The sequence below is a fragment of the Symphalangus syndactylus genome, chromosome 24, assembly GCF_028878055.3.
Source record: "Symphalangus syndactylus isolate Jambi chromosome 24, NHGRI_mSymSyn1-v2.1_pri, whole genome shotgun sequence".
Taxonomy (NCBI): domain Eukaryota; kingdom Metazoa; phylum Chordata; class Mammalia; order Primates; family Hylobatidae; genus Symphalangus; species Symphalangus syndactylus.
The window spans coordinates 20,826,130-20,843,002 of NC_072446.2; the positions used below are offsets into that span (position 1 = coordinate 20,826,130).

Genomic DNA, 16,873 nt, shown 5'->3' on the forward strand with positions numbered 1-16,873 from the left:
TGTTAGATTTTACCCCTTCCCCAGGAAGTAACTACTCTTCTTAATTTGGTGTTTACAATTTCCATGTATATCATTATATACTCTTTCTTTTACAAATGATACTTTTATTACCCATGTATGTTTTTCTAAACAACATATGGAAGTGTTTAAACTGTGTGAAAGGTATTGTGTAAATTGTATTCTAAAGCAGGAGTTTTTTTTTTTTTTTGAGACAGAGTTTCGCTCTTGTTGCCCAGGCTGGAGTGCAATGGTGCGATCTTGGCTCACCACAACTTCCTCCTCCTGGGTTCAAGCAATTCTCCTGCCTCAGCCTCCTAAGTAGCTGGGATTATAGGTGCCTGCCACCACGCCTGGCTAATTTTTGTATTTTTAGTAGTGACAGGGTTTCGCCATGTTGGTCAGGCTGGTCTCGAACTCCTGACCTCAGGTGATCCGCCCGCCTCGGCCTCCCAAAGTTCTGGGATTATAGGCATGAACCACCACGCCTGGCTGCAGGAATGTTTTTAAATGTTGTTCATTTCCTACCAAATGTTCCAGATCTCATCAGACAAGCCCTGAGTGTCTTTCTCTGTTGTCTCCCTCCACTCCAGGTGCTGTTCAACCAGTTCAAATACTTTTTCAACCTCTATTTCTTACTTCTTGCCTGCTCTCAGTTTGTTCCCGAAATGAGACTTGGTGCACTCTATACCTACTGGGTTCCCCTGGTAAGTTAATCGGCATTGTTTGTTCAGTAACCTTAGAGGTTTGGAAACAGAAAGTTCTTTGTTTCTCTCACTCAGGCATCTGGAATGGGATGGTGGCCTTGTAAGGGAAAGGATGCCTTTAGGCCAACACATTGGGAGTCTCTGAGATTTTAATGTTGAAGGTCCATTTCATATACCACCTGGATCAAACTATAGCAAAGCTTGCGCCATTCATTTATTCATTTAGCTGTTGGGTCTTGTATTATCTCAACAAGGATTTATTGTATGTTTATTGTATATGGCACAAGTCTAGACTCTGGGAACACAGTGGCAAATGAGAAAGACAAATTCCCCGTCCTCATGGATTATATTACAGGTTGAGCATCCCAAATCCAAAATCTCAAATGCTTTAAAATCTGGCCAGGCACAGTGGCTTATGCCTGTAGTTCTAGCACTTTGGGAGGACGAGGTGGGAGGATTGCCTGAGGCCAGGAGTTTGAGACGAGCCTGGGCAACATGGTGAAAACCATCTCTACTAAAAATATAAAAATTAGCGGGGTGTGGTGGCACACGCCTGTAGTCCCAACTACTTGGGAGGCTGAGAGGCAGGAGAATCGCTTGAACCTGAGAGGCAGAGGTTGCAGTAAGTTGACATCTGCACTCCAGCCTGGGTGACGGAGAGACCTGTCTCAAAACAAAAACAAAAACAAACAAAAAATTCCAAATAAATAAATCTGAAATCTAAAACTTGTTGAGCACTAACATGGGACTCAAAGGAAATGCTCACTGGAGCATTTTGGATTTCAGATTTTCGGATTCGAGATGCTCAACTGGTAAGGATGTCGCAGGTGTCCCCCAGTCCGAAAACATCTGCAATCTCAAACACTTCGGCTCCCAAGCATTCTGCATCAGGGATGCTCACCTTGTATTTGAATTGTTTTGTGAGATCACATTTTCTTTTTATCCAATGTAGAGTATTTGAGTGTGAGGGGCTGGAAAAGTAGCAGAATCTGTGCTTTTGTGCATGTGATGTGTAGCAGAACCGAGTAGCCCCTCTATTCCTTCCCTCGCCTCTTTTTCTTTCTCTGTTGATTTGGCAGGTGGTGGTTGAGCACCTGCTGTGTGCCAGGCCCTGTGCTGGGTTCTGGGGGTGCAGCAATGAACAGAGTAGACAAATATTTCTGCCCTACGGGGCTGACATTCAGAGGGAACAGACGATAAACCAATAAACGAAATTGTTACAAATTGTGAAAAGTGCTCTGAAGGTAACAGAATAAGGTCGTAGGACAGATGGGGTATCCCAGATACATTTAGTATTTTTTTTTTTTTTTTTTTTTGAGACAGAGTTTCGCTCTGTCACCCAGGCTGGAGTGCAGTGGTGCGATCTCGGCTCACTGCAAGCTCCGCCTCCCGGGGTCACACCATTCTCCTGCCTCAGCCTCTCCGAGTAGCTGGGACTACAGGCACCCGCCACCATGCCCGGCTAATTTTTTGTATTTTTAGTAGAGACGGGGTTTCACCGTGGTCTCGATCTCCTGACCTCGTGATCCGCCCACCTCGGCCTCCCAAAGTGCTGGGATTATAGGTGTGAGACACCACACCTGGCTCTATTTTTATTTTTAATTAAAGAATTTGCTTTTAGGCCGGGCGCGGTGGCTCACACCTGTAATTCCAGCACTTTGAGAGGTTGAGATGAGTGGATCAAGAGGTCAAGAGATCAAGAGCATCCTGGCCAACATGTTGAAACCCCATCTCTATTAAAAATACAAAAATTAGCTGGGCGTGGTGGCATGCACCGGTAGTCCCAGCTACTCAGGAGGCTGAGGCAGAAGAATCGCTTGAATCCGAGAGGCGGAGGTGGCAGTGAGCGCCACTGTACTCCAGCGTGGTCAACAGAACAAGACTCTGTCTCAAAAAAAAAAAAAAAAAAAGAATTTGCTTTTGCCCAGGCTGTAGTGCAGTGTGCAGTCATAGTTCACTGCAGCCTTGAATTCCTGTGCTAAAGGAATCCAACTGCCTCAGCCCCCTGTGTGGCTGGAACTACAGGCGCATGCCACCATGCCTGGATAATTTTTTTTTTAATTCATTTTTTTCCTATAGGTTATTGGGGTACAGGTGGTATGTTGTTACATGAGTAAGTTCCTTGGTGATTTGTGAGATTTTGGCGCACTCATCACCCGAGGAGTATATACTGCACCCTATTTGTTGTGTTTTATCCCTTGCCTCCCTGCCCACTCTTTCCCCCATGTCCCCAAAATCCATTGCATCATTCTTATGCCTTTGTGTCCTCATAGCTTAGCTCCCACATATTAGTGAAAACATATAATGTTTGGTTTTCCATTCCTGAGTTACTTCACTTCGAATAATCGTCTCCAGTCTCATCCAGGTCACTGCAAATGCTGTTAATTCATTCCTTTTTATGGGTGAGGAGTAGTCCATTGAATATGTATACCACAGTTTATCCACTCGTCGATTGATGGGCATCAATCTCTACTAAAAATACAAAAAATTAGCTGGGCATGGTGGCGGACACCTGTAATCCCAGCTACTTGGGTTGGTTCCACGATTTTGCAATTGTGAATTGTGCCACTATAAACCTGTGTGTGTAAGTATCTTTTTTGTGTAATGACTTCTTTTCCTCTGGTTAGAACCCAGTAGTGGGATTGCTGGATCAATGGTACTTCTACTTTTAGTTCTTTAAGGAATCTCCACACTGTTTTCCATAGTGGTTGTATTTACATTCCCACCAGCAGTGTAGAAGTGTTCCCTGTTCGCTGCATCCATGCCAACATCTACTGTTTTTTGATTTTTAGATTATGGCCATTCTTGCAGGAGTAAGGTGGTACCGCGTTGTTGTTTTGATTTGCATTTCCCTGATCATTAGTGATGTTGAGCATTTTTTCATATGTTTGCTGGCCATTTGTATATCTTCTTTTGAGAATTGTCTATTCATGTCCTTAGTCCACTTTTTGATGGGATTGTTTGTTTTTTTCTTACTCATTTCTTTGAGTTCTTTGTAGATTGTGGATGTTAGTCCTTTGTCAGATGTATAGATTGTGAAGATTTTCTCCCACTCTGTGGGTTGTCTGTTTACTCTGCTGACTGTTCCTCTTGCCGTGTAAAAGCTCTTTAGTTTAGTTAATTCTCAACTATTTATCTTTGTTTTTATTGCATTTGCTTTTGGGTTCTTGGTCATGAAATCCTTGCCTAAGCCAATGTCTAGGAGGGTTTTTCCAATGTTATCTTCTAGAATTTTTATAGTTTCAGTACTTAGATTTAAGTCCTTAATCCATCTTGAGTTGATTTTTTGTATAAGATGAGAGATGAGGATCCAATTTCATTCTCCTACATGTGGCTAGCCAGTTATCCCAGCACCATTTGTAGAAAAGGGGGTCTTTCCCCCACTTTATGTTTTTGTTTGTTTTGTTGAAGAGCAGTCGGCTATAAGTATTTGGGTTTATTTCTGGGTTCTCTGTTCTGTTCCATTGGTCTATGTGCCTGTTTTTATGCCAGTACCATGCTGTTTTGATGCCAGTACCATGCTGTTTTGGTGACTATGGCCTTATAGGATAGTTTGAAATCAGGTAATGTGATACCTCTAGATTTGTTCTTTTTGCTTAGTCTTGCTTTCACTATGCAGGCTCTTTTTTGGTTCCATGGTTCCATATGAATTTTAGAATTGTTTTTTCTTTTTTTTCTTGTTTTTGAGACGGAGTCTTGCTCTGTCGCCCAGGCTGGAGTGCAGTGGCGCAATCTCGTCTCACTGCAAGCTCCGCCTCCCGGGTTCACGCCATTCTCCTGCCTCAGCCTCTCCGAGTATCTGGGACTACAGGTGACCGCCACTACGCCCAGCTAATTTTTTGTATTTTTAGTAGAGATGGGGTTTCACCGTGGTCTCGATCTCCTGACCTCGTGATCCGCCCACCTCGGCCTCCCAAAGTGCTCGGATTACAAGTGTGAGCCACTGCGCCCGGCCATCTTTTTTTTCTTTTCTTTTTTTTTTTTTTGAGATGGAGTCTCGCTCTGTCACCCAGGCTGGAGTGCAGTGATGTGATCTTGGCTCACTATAAGCTCCACCTCCCAGGTTCATGCCATTCTCCTGCCTCAGCCTCCCGAGTAGCTGGGACTACAGGTGCTTGCCACCATGCCTGGCTAATTTTTTTGTATTTTTAGTAGAGATGGGGTTTCACCTGTGTTAGCCAGGATGCTCTCGATCTCCTGACCTTGTGATCCACCCACCTTGGCCTCCCAAAGTGCTGGGATTACAGGCATGAGCCACCGCGCCTGGCCCAAGAATTGTTTTTTCTAATTCTGTGAAGAATGATGCTCTTGGCTAATTTTAAAGTTTTATGTAGAGATGGGATCTCATTATGTGGCACAGACTCATCTCCAACTCCTGGGCTCAGGAATCCACCTACCTTGGCCTTCCAAGGTGCTACGATTACAGATGTGAGCCGACACGCCCAACTTATAAAATTTTTTTGACTAAGAGAAAGTTGTAAACATGAAAAAGATTTAGGCTGTCCTTAAAGAAACAAAAACAGTAAACCTTTTTGCTGTTGGCAGCAGGTGAGGGATGATAAGGATTTGGTGTAGAGGTGCTTGTGGAGCGGAGGAAGCCAGATGCTCAGGGACCAGGGAGTGGGTGTGCATACGCCGTACGTGCCATGTCATCAGACAAGTGACCAACAGCTCTTGCCCTGAGAAGAGGAAGGGAGGTCATTTCTTCCACACAAGCAATGCAGGTGCTTCTGGAATGACGAGAATAGTTCTTTTCTGCTCCGAGTCATTTTGGGGTGAAGTAGCATCCTGAGAGCTAGAGAGGCCCTTCATCCAAGCATCCCTCCCCCTCTGATAACAGACATTCCTGCCTGTGTCAGGTGGCATGCTTAACCAAGTGCCAGGTGGTGCCTGCGCCTTTAAGCACTGATATTGTGATCATCAGGAAACTGTTTTTGTTTTTGCTTTTCGTGCGACAGAGTCTCGCTCTGTCGCCTAGATTGGAGTGCAGTGGCGCGACATCGGCTCACTGTAGCCGTCACCTCCCGGGTTCAAGCGATTCTCATGCCTCAGCCCCCTGAGTAACTGGGATTACAGGCACCCACTACCACGCCCGGCTAATTTTTTATTTTTAGTAGAGATGAGGTTTCACCATGGTGGCCACGCTGCTCTCGAACTCCTGACCTCAAGTGATCTGCCCACCTTGACCTCCCAAAGTGCTGGGATGACAGGTGTGAGCCACTGCGCTAGGCCTAGGAAACTGTTGGATTTACCTTATAAACTGGGCTGGTGCAATAAAGCCCTGAGAGAATGAGAAGCTCCTGTCGGCTACTCTGCCCAGTCAGGTACAAACAGGGAGCAGGAGTTGCCAGACCCAAGAGTTACAAACTCTGTCGTTTTATATGAAATACTCTAACTTCATTTCAGTTTTTTAGTTTCATAACTGTTTACTATATACTTATATAAAAATCAAACCATAAGTTACTTTAACAAAGTTTGTCTACAATGTATATAAAATATCATTTATCATATTGCCTTTTATTATCTTTTTAAAGTGTGGTTATTTGAAAGGTAGTACATTCACATGACTCAAGAAATATACAAATGTCCCTTTTGAAGAATCTACTTCCATCTAGTTTTGCTTCCCAAATACTTTCATTTCTTGTCCTTCCCTCCAGAGTTGCTTTATGAACAAACAAGTACAATGAATAAAAATTCTTACAACTTTCTTTTTATTGATTGATTCATTGAGAGTCTCACTCACTGTCACTCAGGCTGGAGTGCAGTGGCATGATCTGGGCTCACCACAACCTCTGCCTCTTGGGTTCAAGTGATTCTCCTACCTCAGTCTCCTGAGTAGCTGGGATTACAGACGTGTGCCATCACTCCCAGTTAATTTTTGTATTTTTAGTAGAGATGGGGGTTTCACTATTTTTGGCCAGGCTGGTCTCAAACTCCTGACCTTAAGTGATCCTCTCGCCTTGGCCTTCCAAAGTATTGGGATTATAGGCGTGAGCCACTATGCCCAGCCTGTTTCTTCTTCTTCTTCTTTTTTTTTTTTTTTTGAGATAGAATCTTGATCTGTTGCCGGGCTGGAGTGCAGTGGTGCGATCTTGGCTCACTGCAACCTCTGCCTCCCAGGTTCGAGCGATTCTCCTGCCTCAGCCTCCCAAGTAGCTGGGACTACAGGTGTGTGCCACCACGCCCAGCTAATTTTTATATTTTTAGTAGAGACGGGGTTTCACCATGTTGGCCAGTATGGTCTCGATCTCTTGACCTCTTGATCTGCCCACCTCGGCCTCCCAAAGTGTTGGGATTACAGGCGTGAGCCACTGCGCCTGGCCCATGTTTCTTCTTTTTAGGAAAAAAACAAGATACACATAGTTCTGAATCATTTTAAAAAATTTTTAGTGTATTTTTCTCTTGATTTTTAAATATCAACAACTCATTAAAAACAATTTAAAGCAGTATGTGAATTGGACCCATTCCTTTTCCTCATGGTCTGTATGTTCAGGCTGTCCCTTGTCCTCTCTGCTCTTGTTGAAGGTGAGGGACTTTCATATTACCTCACTCCTGTGCTTCTGGGCTCAGGAGGCCCCTCCCTGGCCCCCAGCAAGGAATGCTCCAGACCCCATCTCTCAAGCCACATCTCTCTCTCTCTTTTTTTTTTTTTTTTGAGACAGAGTCTCACTCTGTCGCCCAGACTGGAGTGCAGTGGTGCAATCTCAGCTCACTGCAACCTCTGACTCCCGGGTTCAGGTGATTCTCCTGCCTCAGCCTCCTGAGTAGCTGGAATTACAGGTGTGCGCCACTAAGCCCGGCTAATTTTTGTAGTTTTTGTAGAGATGGGGTTTCACCATGTTGGTCAGGCTGGTCTCGAACTCCTGACCTCGTGATCCACCTGCCTCGGCCTCCTAAAGTGCTGGGATTACAGGCATGAGCTACTGCGCCCGGCCTCTTTTTTTTTTTTTTTTTTGAGATGGAGTCTTGCTCTGTTGCCCAGGCTGGAGTGCAGTGGCGCAATCTCGGCTCACTGCAACCTCTGCTTCCCAGGCTCAAGTGATTCTCCTGCCTCTGCCTCCCGAGTAGCTGGGATTACAGATGTGCGCCACCACACCTGGCTAATTTTTGTAGTTTTAGAGACGAGGTTTCACCATGTTGGCCATGCTGGTCTCGAACTCCTGGCCTCATGTGATCTGCCCACCTTGGCGTCCCAAAGTGCTGAGATTACAGGTGTGAGCGCTCAACTCAAGCCACATCTATTGAATTATCTTAAAAGCCAGATCCTGCCATTCTCTCTGCCCCCCACCCCTCCAAAGCTGCTCCTCTTCACTGTTCTTTTTTCAAATAGAAAAGATCGCATGATATTGGAGAAATATTTAAAGCACCAAAACAAAAAAAAACCCCACACACATGAAAATCACCTGTGTAGCTACTACCCTAAAATATCCCATTTATGATTCTGATGTGTTTCCTTCCAGTGCCTTCTTACTTATGCATGTATTTTATGTACACTGTAACATCCATTAAACCATATATATTCTGCAGATGCATGTTTTATAGATTTGGGATTCCAAGGTGTCCTCGAAGGCAGCCATGTGTCTCTCTCCGTCTCCCTGCCTTTTGTATCTCAAGCATGATGTGCAGTCTGGTCTCTGCCGCCTCCCCTTATCCATTGCTCCAGCTGCAGTAGAATTCCACATGTGAGCAGCTCCTGGGGGTACAGACATGAGCAGCCCTGCAGCCTCATTTACACTATAATTGGCATGCATGTTAGGAGGAGACCTTAGCCATGTTTGGCATACATTTTTCCTTTTCTTCTTTTTTTTTTTTTGAGATGGAGTCTCGCTCTGTCACCCAGGCTGGAGTGCAATGGCATGATCTCGGCTCACTGCAGCCTCCACCTCCCGGGTTCAAGTGATTCTCCTGCCTCAGCCCCCCAAGTAGCTGGGATTACAGGCATGCGCCACCATGCCTGGCTAAGTTTTGCATTTTTAGTAGATACGGGGTTTCACCATGTTGGCCAGGTCTCGAACTCCTGACCTTGTGATCTGCCTTCCCCGGCCTCCCAATAAATTTTTAAAAATTTATTTCCACTGAGGCCTTCTCTGCCCCTACCCCCCACCTCTGCTGTCTCCTGACTGGCCTGTTTTCCCTTTGACTATAGCTTAAGATAGAAGCCAGGCAGGTTAATAGCTTGTTTCTAGGTTTTGGCGCCTCTAGCAGTCGGTCTCCACGTTGTAGGCCCTTTTTAGTCAGCTTTTCCTGTGATGGCTAAGTTGAGGGATATTTGTCTTGTATTTTTGCTTCTCTTTCCAAGAACTAGAGAAAAAAGGTTTTCGGGTGAAAAACAAATGAGACAGCATCTACTTCTAGGTGACCATCGCTGATTTCCCTAATAGATTTTTATGTAGAGGGTCAATTTTCAGTTCTTGGCTAGAAGACATTTTGACTTCTAACCACTCTGAAAGTTGCCTCATTTCAAACCCAGCTCTTAAGTGCAGCGGTTCTGAATGAGGGCTGTGGAGCCAAGGGGTTTGGGTTTAGCTCTTTTTTTTTTTTTTTTTTTTTGAGACAGAGTCTTGCTCTGTCGCCCAGGCTGGAGTGCAGTGGTGAGATCTCAGCTCACTGTAACTTCCGCCTTTCAGGTTCAAGCGATTCTCCTGCCTCAGCCTCCCGAGGAGCTGGGATTACAGGTGCCCACCGCACCTGGCTAATTTTTGTATTTTTAATAGAGACGGGGGTTTCACCATGTTGGCTAGGCTGATCTCGAACTCCTGACCTCAGGTGATCCACCCACCTCGGCCTCCTGAAGTACTGGGATTACAGGTGTGAGCCACGACGGCTAACCGGGTTTAGCTCTTAATTGCACTCTAAGAAGTCGTGTAATTTGAACCAAGGCTACTTTTCTGAGCCTCAGTTTTGTCATCTGTAAAAAGGAATGATCCTTTCTGCTGCCTTGGTTTGTTGGGAGGTTTAAATGAATTACTCCAAGTAAAAATGCTTCATGTGGCTGCATAGAATTCTCAGGAAACATTCTGATTTTAATTTTTGAATTCTGCCACTAATGACATGTTTTTCATTGTTCAGATTAAGTTTTAATTTTTCTCCCCCGAGACAGGGTCTCATTCTGTTGCCCAGGCTGGAGTGTAGTAGCTCGATCTCTGCTCACTGCAACAACCTCTGCCTCCTGGGCTCAGACAATCCTCCTGCCTCAGCCTCCTGAGTAGCTGGACCACAGCACGAGCCACCATGCCTGGCTAATTTTTTTTTTTTTTTTTCAGTTTCAGGTTTCTATTTTCTTTTGTAGAAACTGGCTAATTCTTTTTGTAATTTTTGTAAAGATGGGGTCTCCCCATGTTGCCCAGGCTGGTCTCGAACTCCTGGGCTCAAGCAATCTTCTCACCTCAGCCTTCCCAAATGCTGGGATTATAGGTGTGAGCCACCACACCCAGCCATGTTTTAGCTTTTAATAATTTTTTTCTTGGTACTAATATGTTAGGGAAGAAGTAACTCAGGAGAGCAGAAATAATCTATAACATCATATGATGACCAAATAAATGTAGGGTATTTTTGTTATTGAGATATAATCTGTATACCATAAAATACACAGATCTTCAGTTTTCAATTCATTGAGTTTTGACATTTGTCAGCCCCCACATAAATACCACCTCAATCAAGATATGGAACATTTCCATCACCCCAGGAAGTTCCCCAGTGCCTGTTCCTATCACCCCACCCGCCCCCAGCACACCAGGCAACTGCTTTTCTGATTTCTATCTCCCATAGATTAGCTTTGCTTTAGTAAATTTATTTTTGAGGCACAACTTGACAAAAGAGGCTTGCACTTTCAGAGTTGCTTGTCTATGAGTTGTCACTGCCTATGATTCTTCACCAGCTCCGACAGCTGCCTCCTTCAACAGCCCCCCTTCCCCTGCCCATTAAAGCTTCTTTCTAAATATCTGTGAATGGATATTAAGGACCTCCTAAATTGGATGGTTGGAATTTATTTCTGGACTACATTTGCATCTCTTTGTAAAGCAGTTTCACCAGCCTGGCCAACATGGTGAAACCCTGTCTCTAATAAAAATGCTAAGGCATGGCGTGGCCCCTAGGATTAATGAGAACTGTGTGTGTGTATGTGGTGGGAGACATGATAATTTAGGAGGTGGTATTTATTTGCAGCAGGGAGGTTAGTAAGTGGCTCCTGTCTTTGTATGAGCATACACTTTCCATGAACATCAATGGGATTTAGCCAGGCCCACACAGAGAAACGTTGAAACTGGAACATTTGAAAAAACAAACAACAACAACAACTTGGGTCTTGGCACAGAACAACAAAATAGCATGGTGGAGGGGGCAGCCCTGCACACCGGGTCCGTGCTCCTCGGAGAACAGGTTTTCTCTCACTCCCTATGTGGTCTGGTTATGCTTTGATTCTGAAATGTACCAGTTTCTTTTGGCTGCAGTGTGTACTTTACATCTGATTGGAAACAGGAGTAATCCTTTGATTGTAAAGATGTATGGGCGTTGGGAGGAGTTTCACAAAGCAGCACATCTCTGGATAGATTTACATAAGAGATTTAAAGTCCTTTGAATCGAAGTTAATATATTTTACAGGGTAAACAGTATGAAAGTGAAATTCTCCAAGAACCACAACTGCTAACCCTTGGGTGGTTATGCTGACTGTATTTAAAAAATAACTGTCCTGGCAAGCTTTAAAAGGGGATGGGGGAGGAATGACAAGGAAAATGAATGACTGTAAGCACATAAGTAAAATGAATGACTGATTTTGGCTTTACTGATTACAAGAGGAAAAAAATCTAGATTGGAAGTAGATTCTGCTATGGGTGACTCCCTCCACCCAACCAGATTTTATGAGTTGGGGTTCCCAACTCAGAGGAAAGTTGGGGAAGTTTTAAATTTTTATTAGTTTCTACTTTAATACTTTAATAGAGTTCCCTTATAAAAACTTAATACTTTAATAGAGTTTCCTTATAAAAACTTAAAACAGCGGGGGCGCGGTGGCCCATGCCTGTAATCCCAGCATTTTGAGAGGCTGAGGTGGGTGAATTGCGTGAGCTCAGGAGTTTAAGACCAGCCTGGGCAACATGGCAAAAACCCATCTCTGCTGGGCATGGTGGCTCACACCTGTAATCCCAGCACTTTGGGAGGCCGAGGCAGGTGGATCACCTGAGGTCAGGAGTTCGAGACCAGCCTGGCCAACATGGTGAAACCCTGTCTCTAGTAAAAATACAAAAATTAGCTGGGCATGGTGGTGGGTACCTGTAATACCAGCTACTGGGGAGGCTGAGGCAAGAGAATTGCTTGAGCCCAGGAGGCGGAGGTTGCAGTGAGCCGAGATGGCACCACTGCACTCCATCCTGGGCGACAGAGTGAGACTCTGTAACAACAGCAACAATAACAACAACAACAACAACAACAACAACAAACCATCTCTACCAAAAATACAAAAACTAGCCAGGCATGGTCGCACACGCCTGTGGTCCCAGCTACTCCGGAGGCTGAGGCAGGAGGATCTCTTGAGCCCGGGAGGTGGAGATTGCAGTGAGCCAAGGTCATGCTACTGTACTCCAGCCTGGGTGACAGAGCGAGACTCTATCTCAAAACAAACAAAAAACCCCTGTAATCCCAGCACTTTGGGAGGCCGAGGCGGGTGGATCACGAGGTCAAGAGATCGAGACCATCCTGGCCAATATGGTGAAACCCCATCTCTACTAAAAAGACAAAAATTAGCTGGGCGTGGTGGTGCACGCCTATAGTCCCAGCTACTCGAGAGGCTGAGGCAGGAGAATCGCTTGAACCCGGGAGCTGGAGGATGCAGTGAGCTGAGATCGAGCCACTGCACTCCAGCCTGGTGACAGAGTGAGACTCCAACAAACAAAACAAAAAGCTGAAAACATTACAGATAGGCTGAAGCTCCTTTCAGTCCCCTCCCTATCCTGATTCTAGTCTCCTTCCCGGCAGAGAAATCTAACCTGTAGTTAAGGAAATTGGAAAACATTTAATTGTATAGAATCTTTGTTGCTATTTATATGAATGGGGTTGCAGTGTTATGTCCTGAAACATTGATTTTTTCCACTTGGCTCTGTGAATGCAATGCATGTTTCTTATTCTTTTTAACTGTTCCCTGGTGGTCCCTTTTACTGGCTCCATCAACCTAAGTTTCTCTAGATACAGCGGCAGTAAAGATTAAGATTTCCTACATTTCAGTTCCCATTTATCACTTAGTAGCTTTATGTCTTTGGGCAAGATTACTCAGCCTCTCTGTGCCTCAGTTTCCTCATCTGCGCCTCAGTTTCCTCATCTGCATGGGGATCTCAGTTATAGGAGCACATCTCAGGGTTGTTGCGAGGATGAAGTGCACTTCCAATAGTGCCCAGCACATGGCGGGTGAGAGACAGTGTTAGCGGTCACCATCGCTTGCTTGTGGAGGGACAGTTTGAGTGTTCCTGTGTGTGTCACCCTCACCCTGAGATGGTGAATATGGACGTCCTTGTGCGTGTGTGGCAGCGAGTGTTTGTCTAGGGTAGTGTTTCTTCAGGTTGTGTTTGGGAGTGCGTGTTCCCTAAGACAGATTCAGACAGGGGGGCTTGCAGCAGCGTGTGCATTTGGAATAACTCACAGGTCGTGCCCCCCTGCCCTCCCAAGTGGCCTCTCGCCTTTTCTGCCCCTGGCACCAGGAGGGGATGGTTGGTTGCAGCAGGGCTCACTGCCTTAAGCAAGACTCACTGTCGTCTGTCTCTGCAGGGCTTCGTGCTGGCCGTCACTGTCATCCGTGAGGCGGTGGAGGAGATCCGATGCTATGTGCGGGACAAGGAAGTCAACTCCCAGGTCTACAGCCGGCTCACAGCACGAGGTCAGCCTTCTGGCTCCTGGGCCACAGGGTTGCAGCTCAATCATGGGCCGCTGACAGTCAGGGGAGAAGAGTTCAAGGCCCGGGCCGCGGGTGTGGGAATGCCACGTGGCGGAACAGTCGCTTGGTTACTCCAGCACCAGGGAGGCCTCCATCTGCCCTGGATGACAGGTTGACGGGGTCCCACCGGGCCCTGGCAGCATCCACAGGCCTCTTGGTGTTGGTCTTGTCAAATAACTTATGTGTCATCAATCTGGAATTACATTTTGTGTGCTGGCATCCCGGCTGGCTAATCCCTTTCCCTTTCTGCCGCCTGGCTGAAGAGGGAAGGAGGGCGCCCCTGCTGTTCACATGGGAGGCTGCAAACCGTTTTCAAAGATACTCTTTCGGCAGTGATTAAACTGTTGCTACTTTAGTTTTTAGAAGGGCAACTGATTTAGGTAAATAACTGCATCCATGAAGATTTCTTTGAAGTCATTTTATAAATCCTGGAAATTGAGGCCTGGAGAGCATGGAGTCTGATCCAAAAATAAATGACCAGTTGTGTTGTATGTTTTGGGCTCAAAAACAAAAAATTGAAATTTTGGCCCAGTACAGTGGCTCACGCCTGTAATCCCAGCATTTTGGGAGGCCGAGGTGGGCAGATCACAAGGTCCAGAAATCGAGACCATCCTGGCTAACATGGTGAAACCCTGTCTCTACTAAAAATACAAAAAAAATTAGCTGGGCATGGTGGCGGGCGCCTATAGTCCCAGCTACTTGGGAGGCTGAGGCAGGAGAATGGCGTGAACCTGGGAGGCAGAGGTTGCAGTGAGCTGAGACCGTGCCACTGCACTCCAGCCTGAGCGACAGAGTGAGACTCCATCTCAAAAAAAAAAAAAAGACCAGCCTGGCCAACATGGTGGAAACCCTGTCTCTACTACAAATACAAAAATTAGCCGGACATGGTTGCATACATCTGTAATCCCAGCTGCTCCGGAGGCTGAGGCAGGAGACTCACTTGAACCTGGGAGGCAGAGGCTGCAGCGAGCCAAGATCACGCCATTGCACTCCAGCCAGGGTGACAAGAGGGAAACTCCATCTCAAAAAAAAAAAAAAAATTGAAATTGAAATTTTAATAACATTTCCCAGGGATACGAAAAAGCTTTAATCACTGACCACCCCCCTCTTGCAAGATATGTGCATTTTAGATGCTAGAACTTAAAAACCCACTCAAACACACGGTGGAAAAGCCACAAAACAACCCAGCCAGCGTTGACGTCTGTTTCTGCCTACAATAGATTTACTGTAAGGTTGCATTCAGAAATAAGAGAATGTTACCTAAGGTTTGCTAATCTGGCCAAGGAAAGTCTATTCGATTGTCCCCTAAGATGACTGATCCCATTCAGGGATTAATGCTGTTTAAAGAGGTGGAGGGGAATAAAGGCTATGCCTTGCCTTCAGGAAATTGAGAATTTGGAAAGAGATAAGATGGTTAGATGCCAAGGGACTTAGCACCTGAGCCAGGGTCTGAACTGCTGTTAAGTGCTTTATGCTTCCAAGGAAGCAGTCCATTCACGGTTCCTTCGGGGTTTTCAGTAGAGTTTTCCTTTTGGGAAAAATGTCAGAGGTGTATGTTTTGGGCTAAAAAAATGCAGATTTTAATTTTATTTCCCAAGGGTATGAAAATACTTTGTTTTAGTGTATTTGAATACATTGTCATGGTTGGTGGTCTTAAAAATATGCACGTCTCTGGGAGAAGGGGGAATTTAGAGTTGGTAAAGAAATGCTTTATTCATGCTAAACTACTGTATTTAGGACATGTTGCTACCAAAAGAAAAAGAATCAGTGTAATCTTTGCAGAGGCAGGTGGTTTGGGCTTTCTGCGTGAGTAGTCAGAAGACCCTTCTGGAGGGCTTTTTTTGTGTGTGGTTCGTGTATATTAAATCCTCCCTTAATAACATATTCTTACTATAACATTTAAAATGCTTGGCAACCAACAAAAGCCCCATCGGAGAGAGTGCGGTGGATCTCTTTAGAGCTCAAGAGAAGAGGCCTTCGGATTCCATTCATTCATCCATCCGGGCTTCGACCCTCCTTTGGTTCTTTTCATATTGCAATTGCTTTTCCCGTGAATGATTTCTCTGCCCTCCACTGCACACCCCTTCCCAGCTCTTGCTTTAACTTCACTCGGCTCTTGAAAAGATCCTAAGGAGAATTGGCAGATGGCTCCAGCGTTAAAAACTTGTCTTCCTTTGTGGGTCTCCCTTTGTGGCCCCTGGTGTCCATTGTCATGCCAATGCCACTGTAGGGAAAACAGAACACAGTTGTGAATATTAACCCAGACCCTAGCGCTGCAGTTTGTTGTGAAAGCTCAAGAAAACACTGAAGAAACTGTCAGCTTGGAAAGTGATCGAGGGGAGTTTAGTTATTTGATACGCTTTGGGGGGAGGGCCAGAGTAGCAAACCTAAACTGGGAGATTGCAGGGAAGAGGGAGAAAAATAAGCCTTTTTTTGACTTTCCTGTCGAATCCCTTCATAATATTTCCTTGAGCAAAATTTCACCATCTTCACTTAGTAAGTTCCAAAGCAAAATGAAATAAGTATGTATGAGTATATTCATGATGGACTGTTTTCTTTCTATCATATGAAGTCTTTTTTTTTTTTTTTTTTTTTCAGACAGTTTCGCTCTTGTTGCCCAAGCTGGAGTGCAATGTCGCGATCTCCGCTCACTGCAACCTCCACCTCCTGGGTTTAAGCGATTCTCTTGCCTCAGCCTGCTGAGTAGCTGGGATTATAGGCGCATGCCACCACCCCTGGCTAATTTTTTTGTATTTTTAGTAGAGACGGGGTTTCACCATGTTGGCCAGGCTGGTCTCGAACTCCTGACCTCAGGTGATCCACCTGCCTCAGCCTCCCAAAGTGCTGGGATTACAGGTGTGAGCCACTGCACCCAGCCTCACATGAAGTCTTAAAATGTTCTTTTCAACAGTATTTTGTGGGGTGAAAATGTCCAGGAGTCAGAATGCCTTGATCACTAGATTATAGGCCATGGTACATCCTTTTGTGATGATTAATAATAGCAGTACTTGTATTATTATAGTTAAATTTTAAAATTTGTTTTTGCAATAATTCCTAACAAGCAAAGAATTCGCAAGAATTGTATGGAGAATTCCAATATGCCCTTAACCCAGATTCATGAATTGTGACATTTCACCACAGTTGTTTATTTATTTAGAAACAGGGTCTCACTGTGTCACCCGGGCTGGAGTGCAGTGGTGGGATCTGGACTCACTGCAACCTCCGCCTTCCAGGCTCAAGCAGTCTTCTCACT

At 45.2% G+C, this 16,873-nt stretch overlaps 1 protein-coding gene across 1 annotated transcript in view; it reads left to right on the forward strand.

Moving 5' to 3' along the window:
* Positions 1-16,873, forward strand: part of ATP9A (ATPase phospholipid transporting 9A (putative)) — a 174,123-nt gene that overhangs the window by 44,877 nt on the left and 112,373 nt on the right. Inside the window, exons 3-4 of the mRNA XM_055266582.2 lie at positions 591-704; positions 13,455-13,563. Coding sequence (XP_055122557.2) covers positions 591-704; positions 13,455-13,563 — 223 coding nt within the window. The remainder of the gene's footprint in view (positions 1-590; positions 705-13,454; positions 13,564-16,873) is intronic.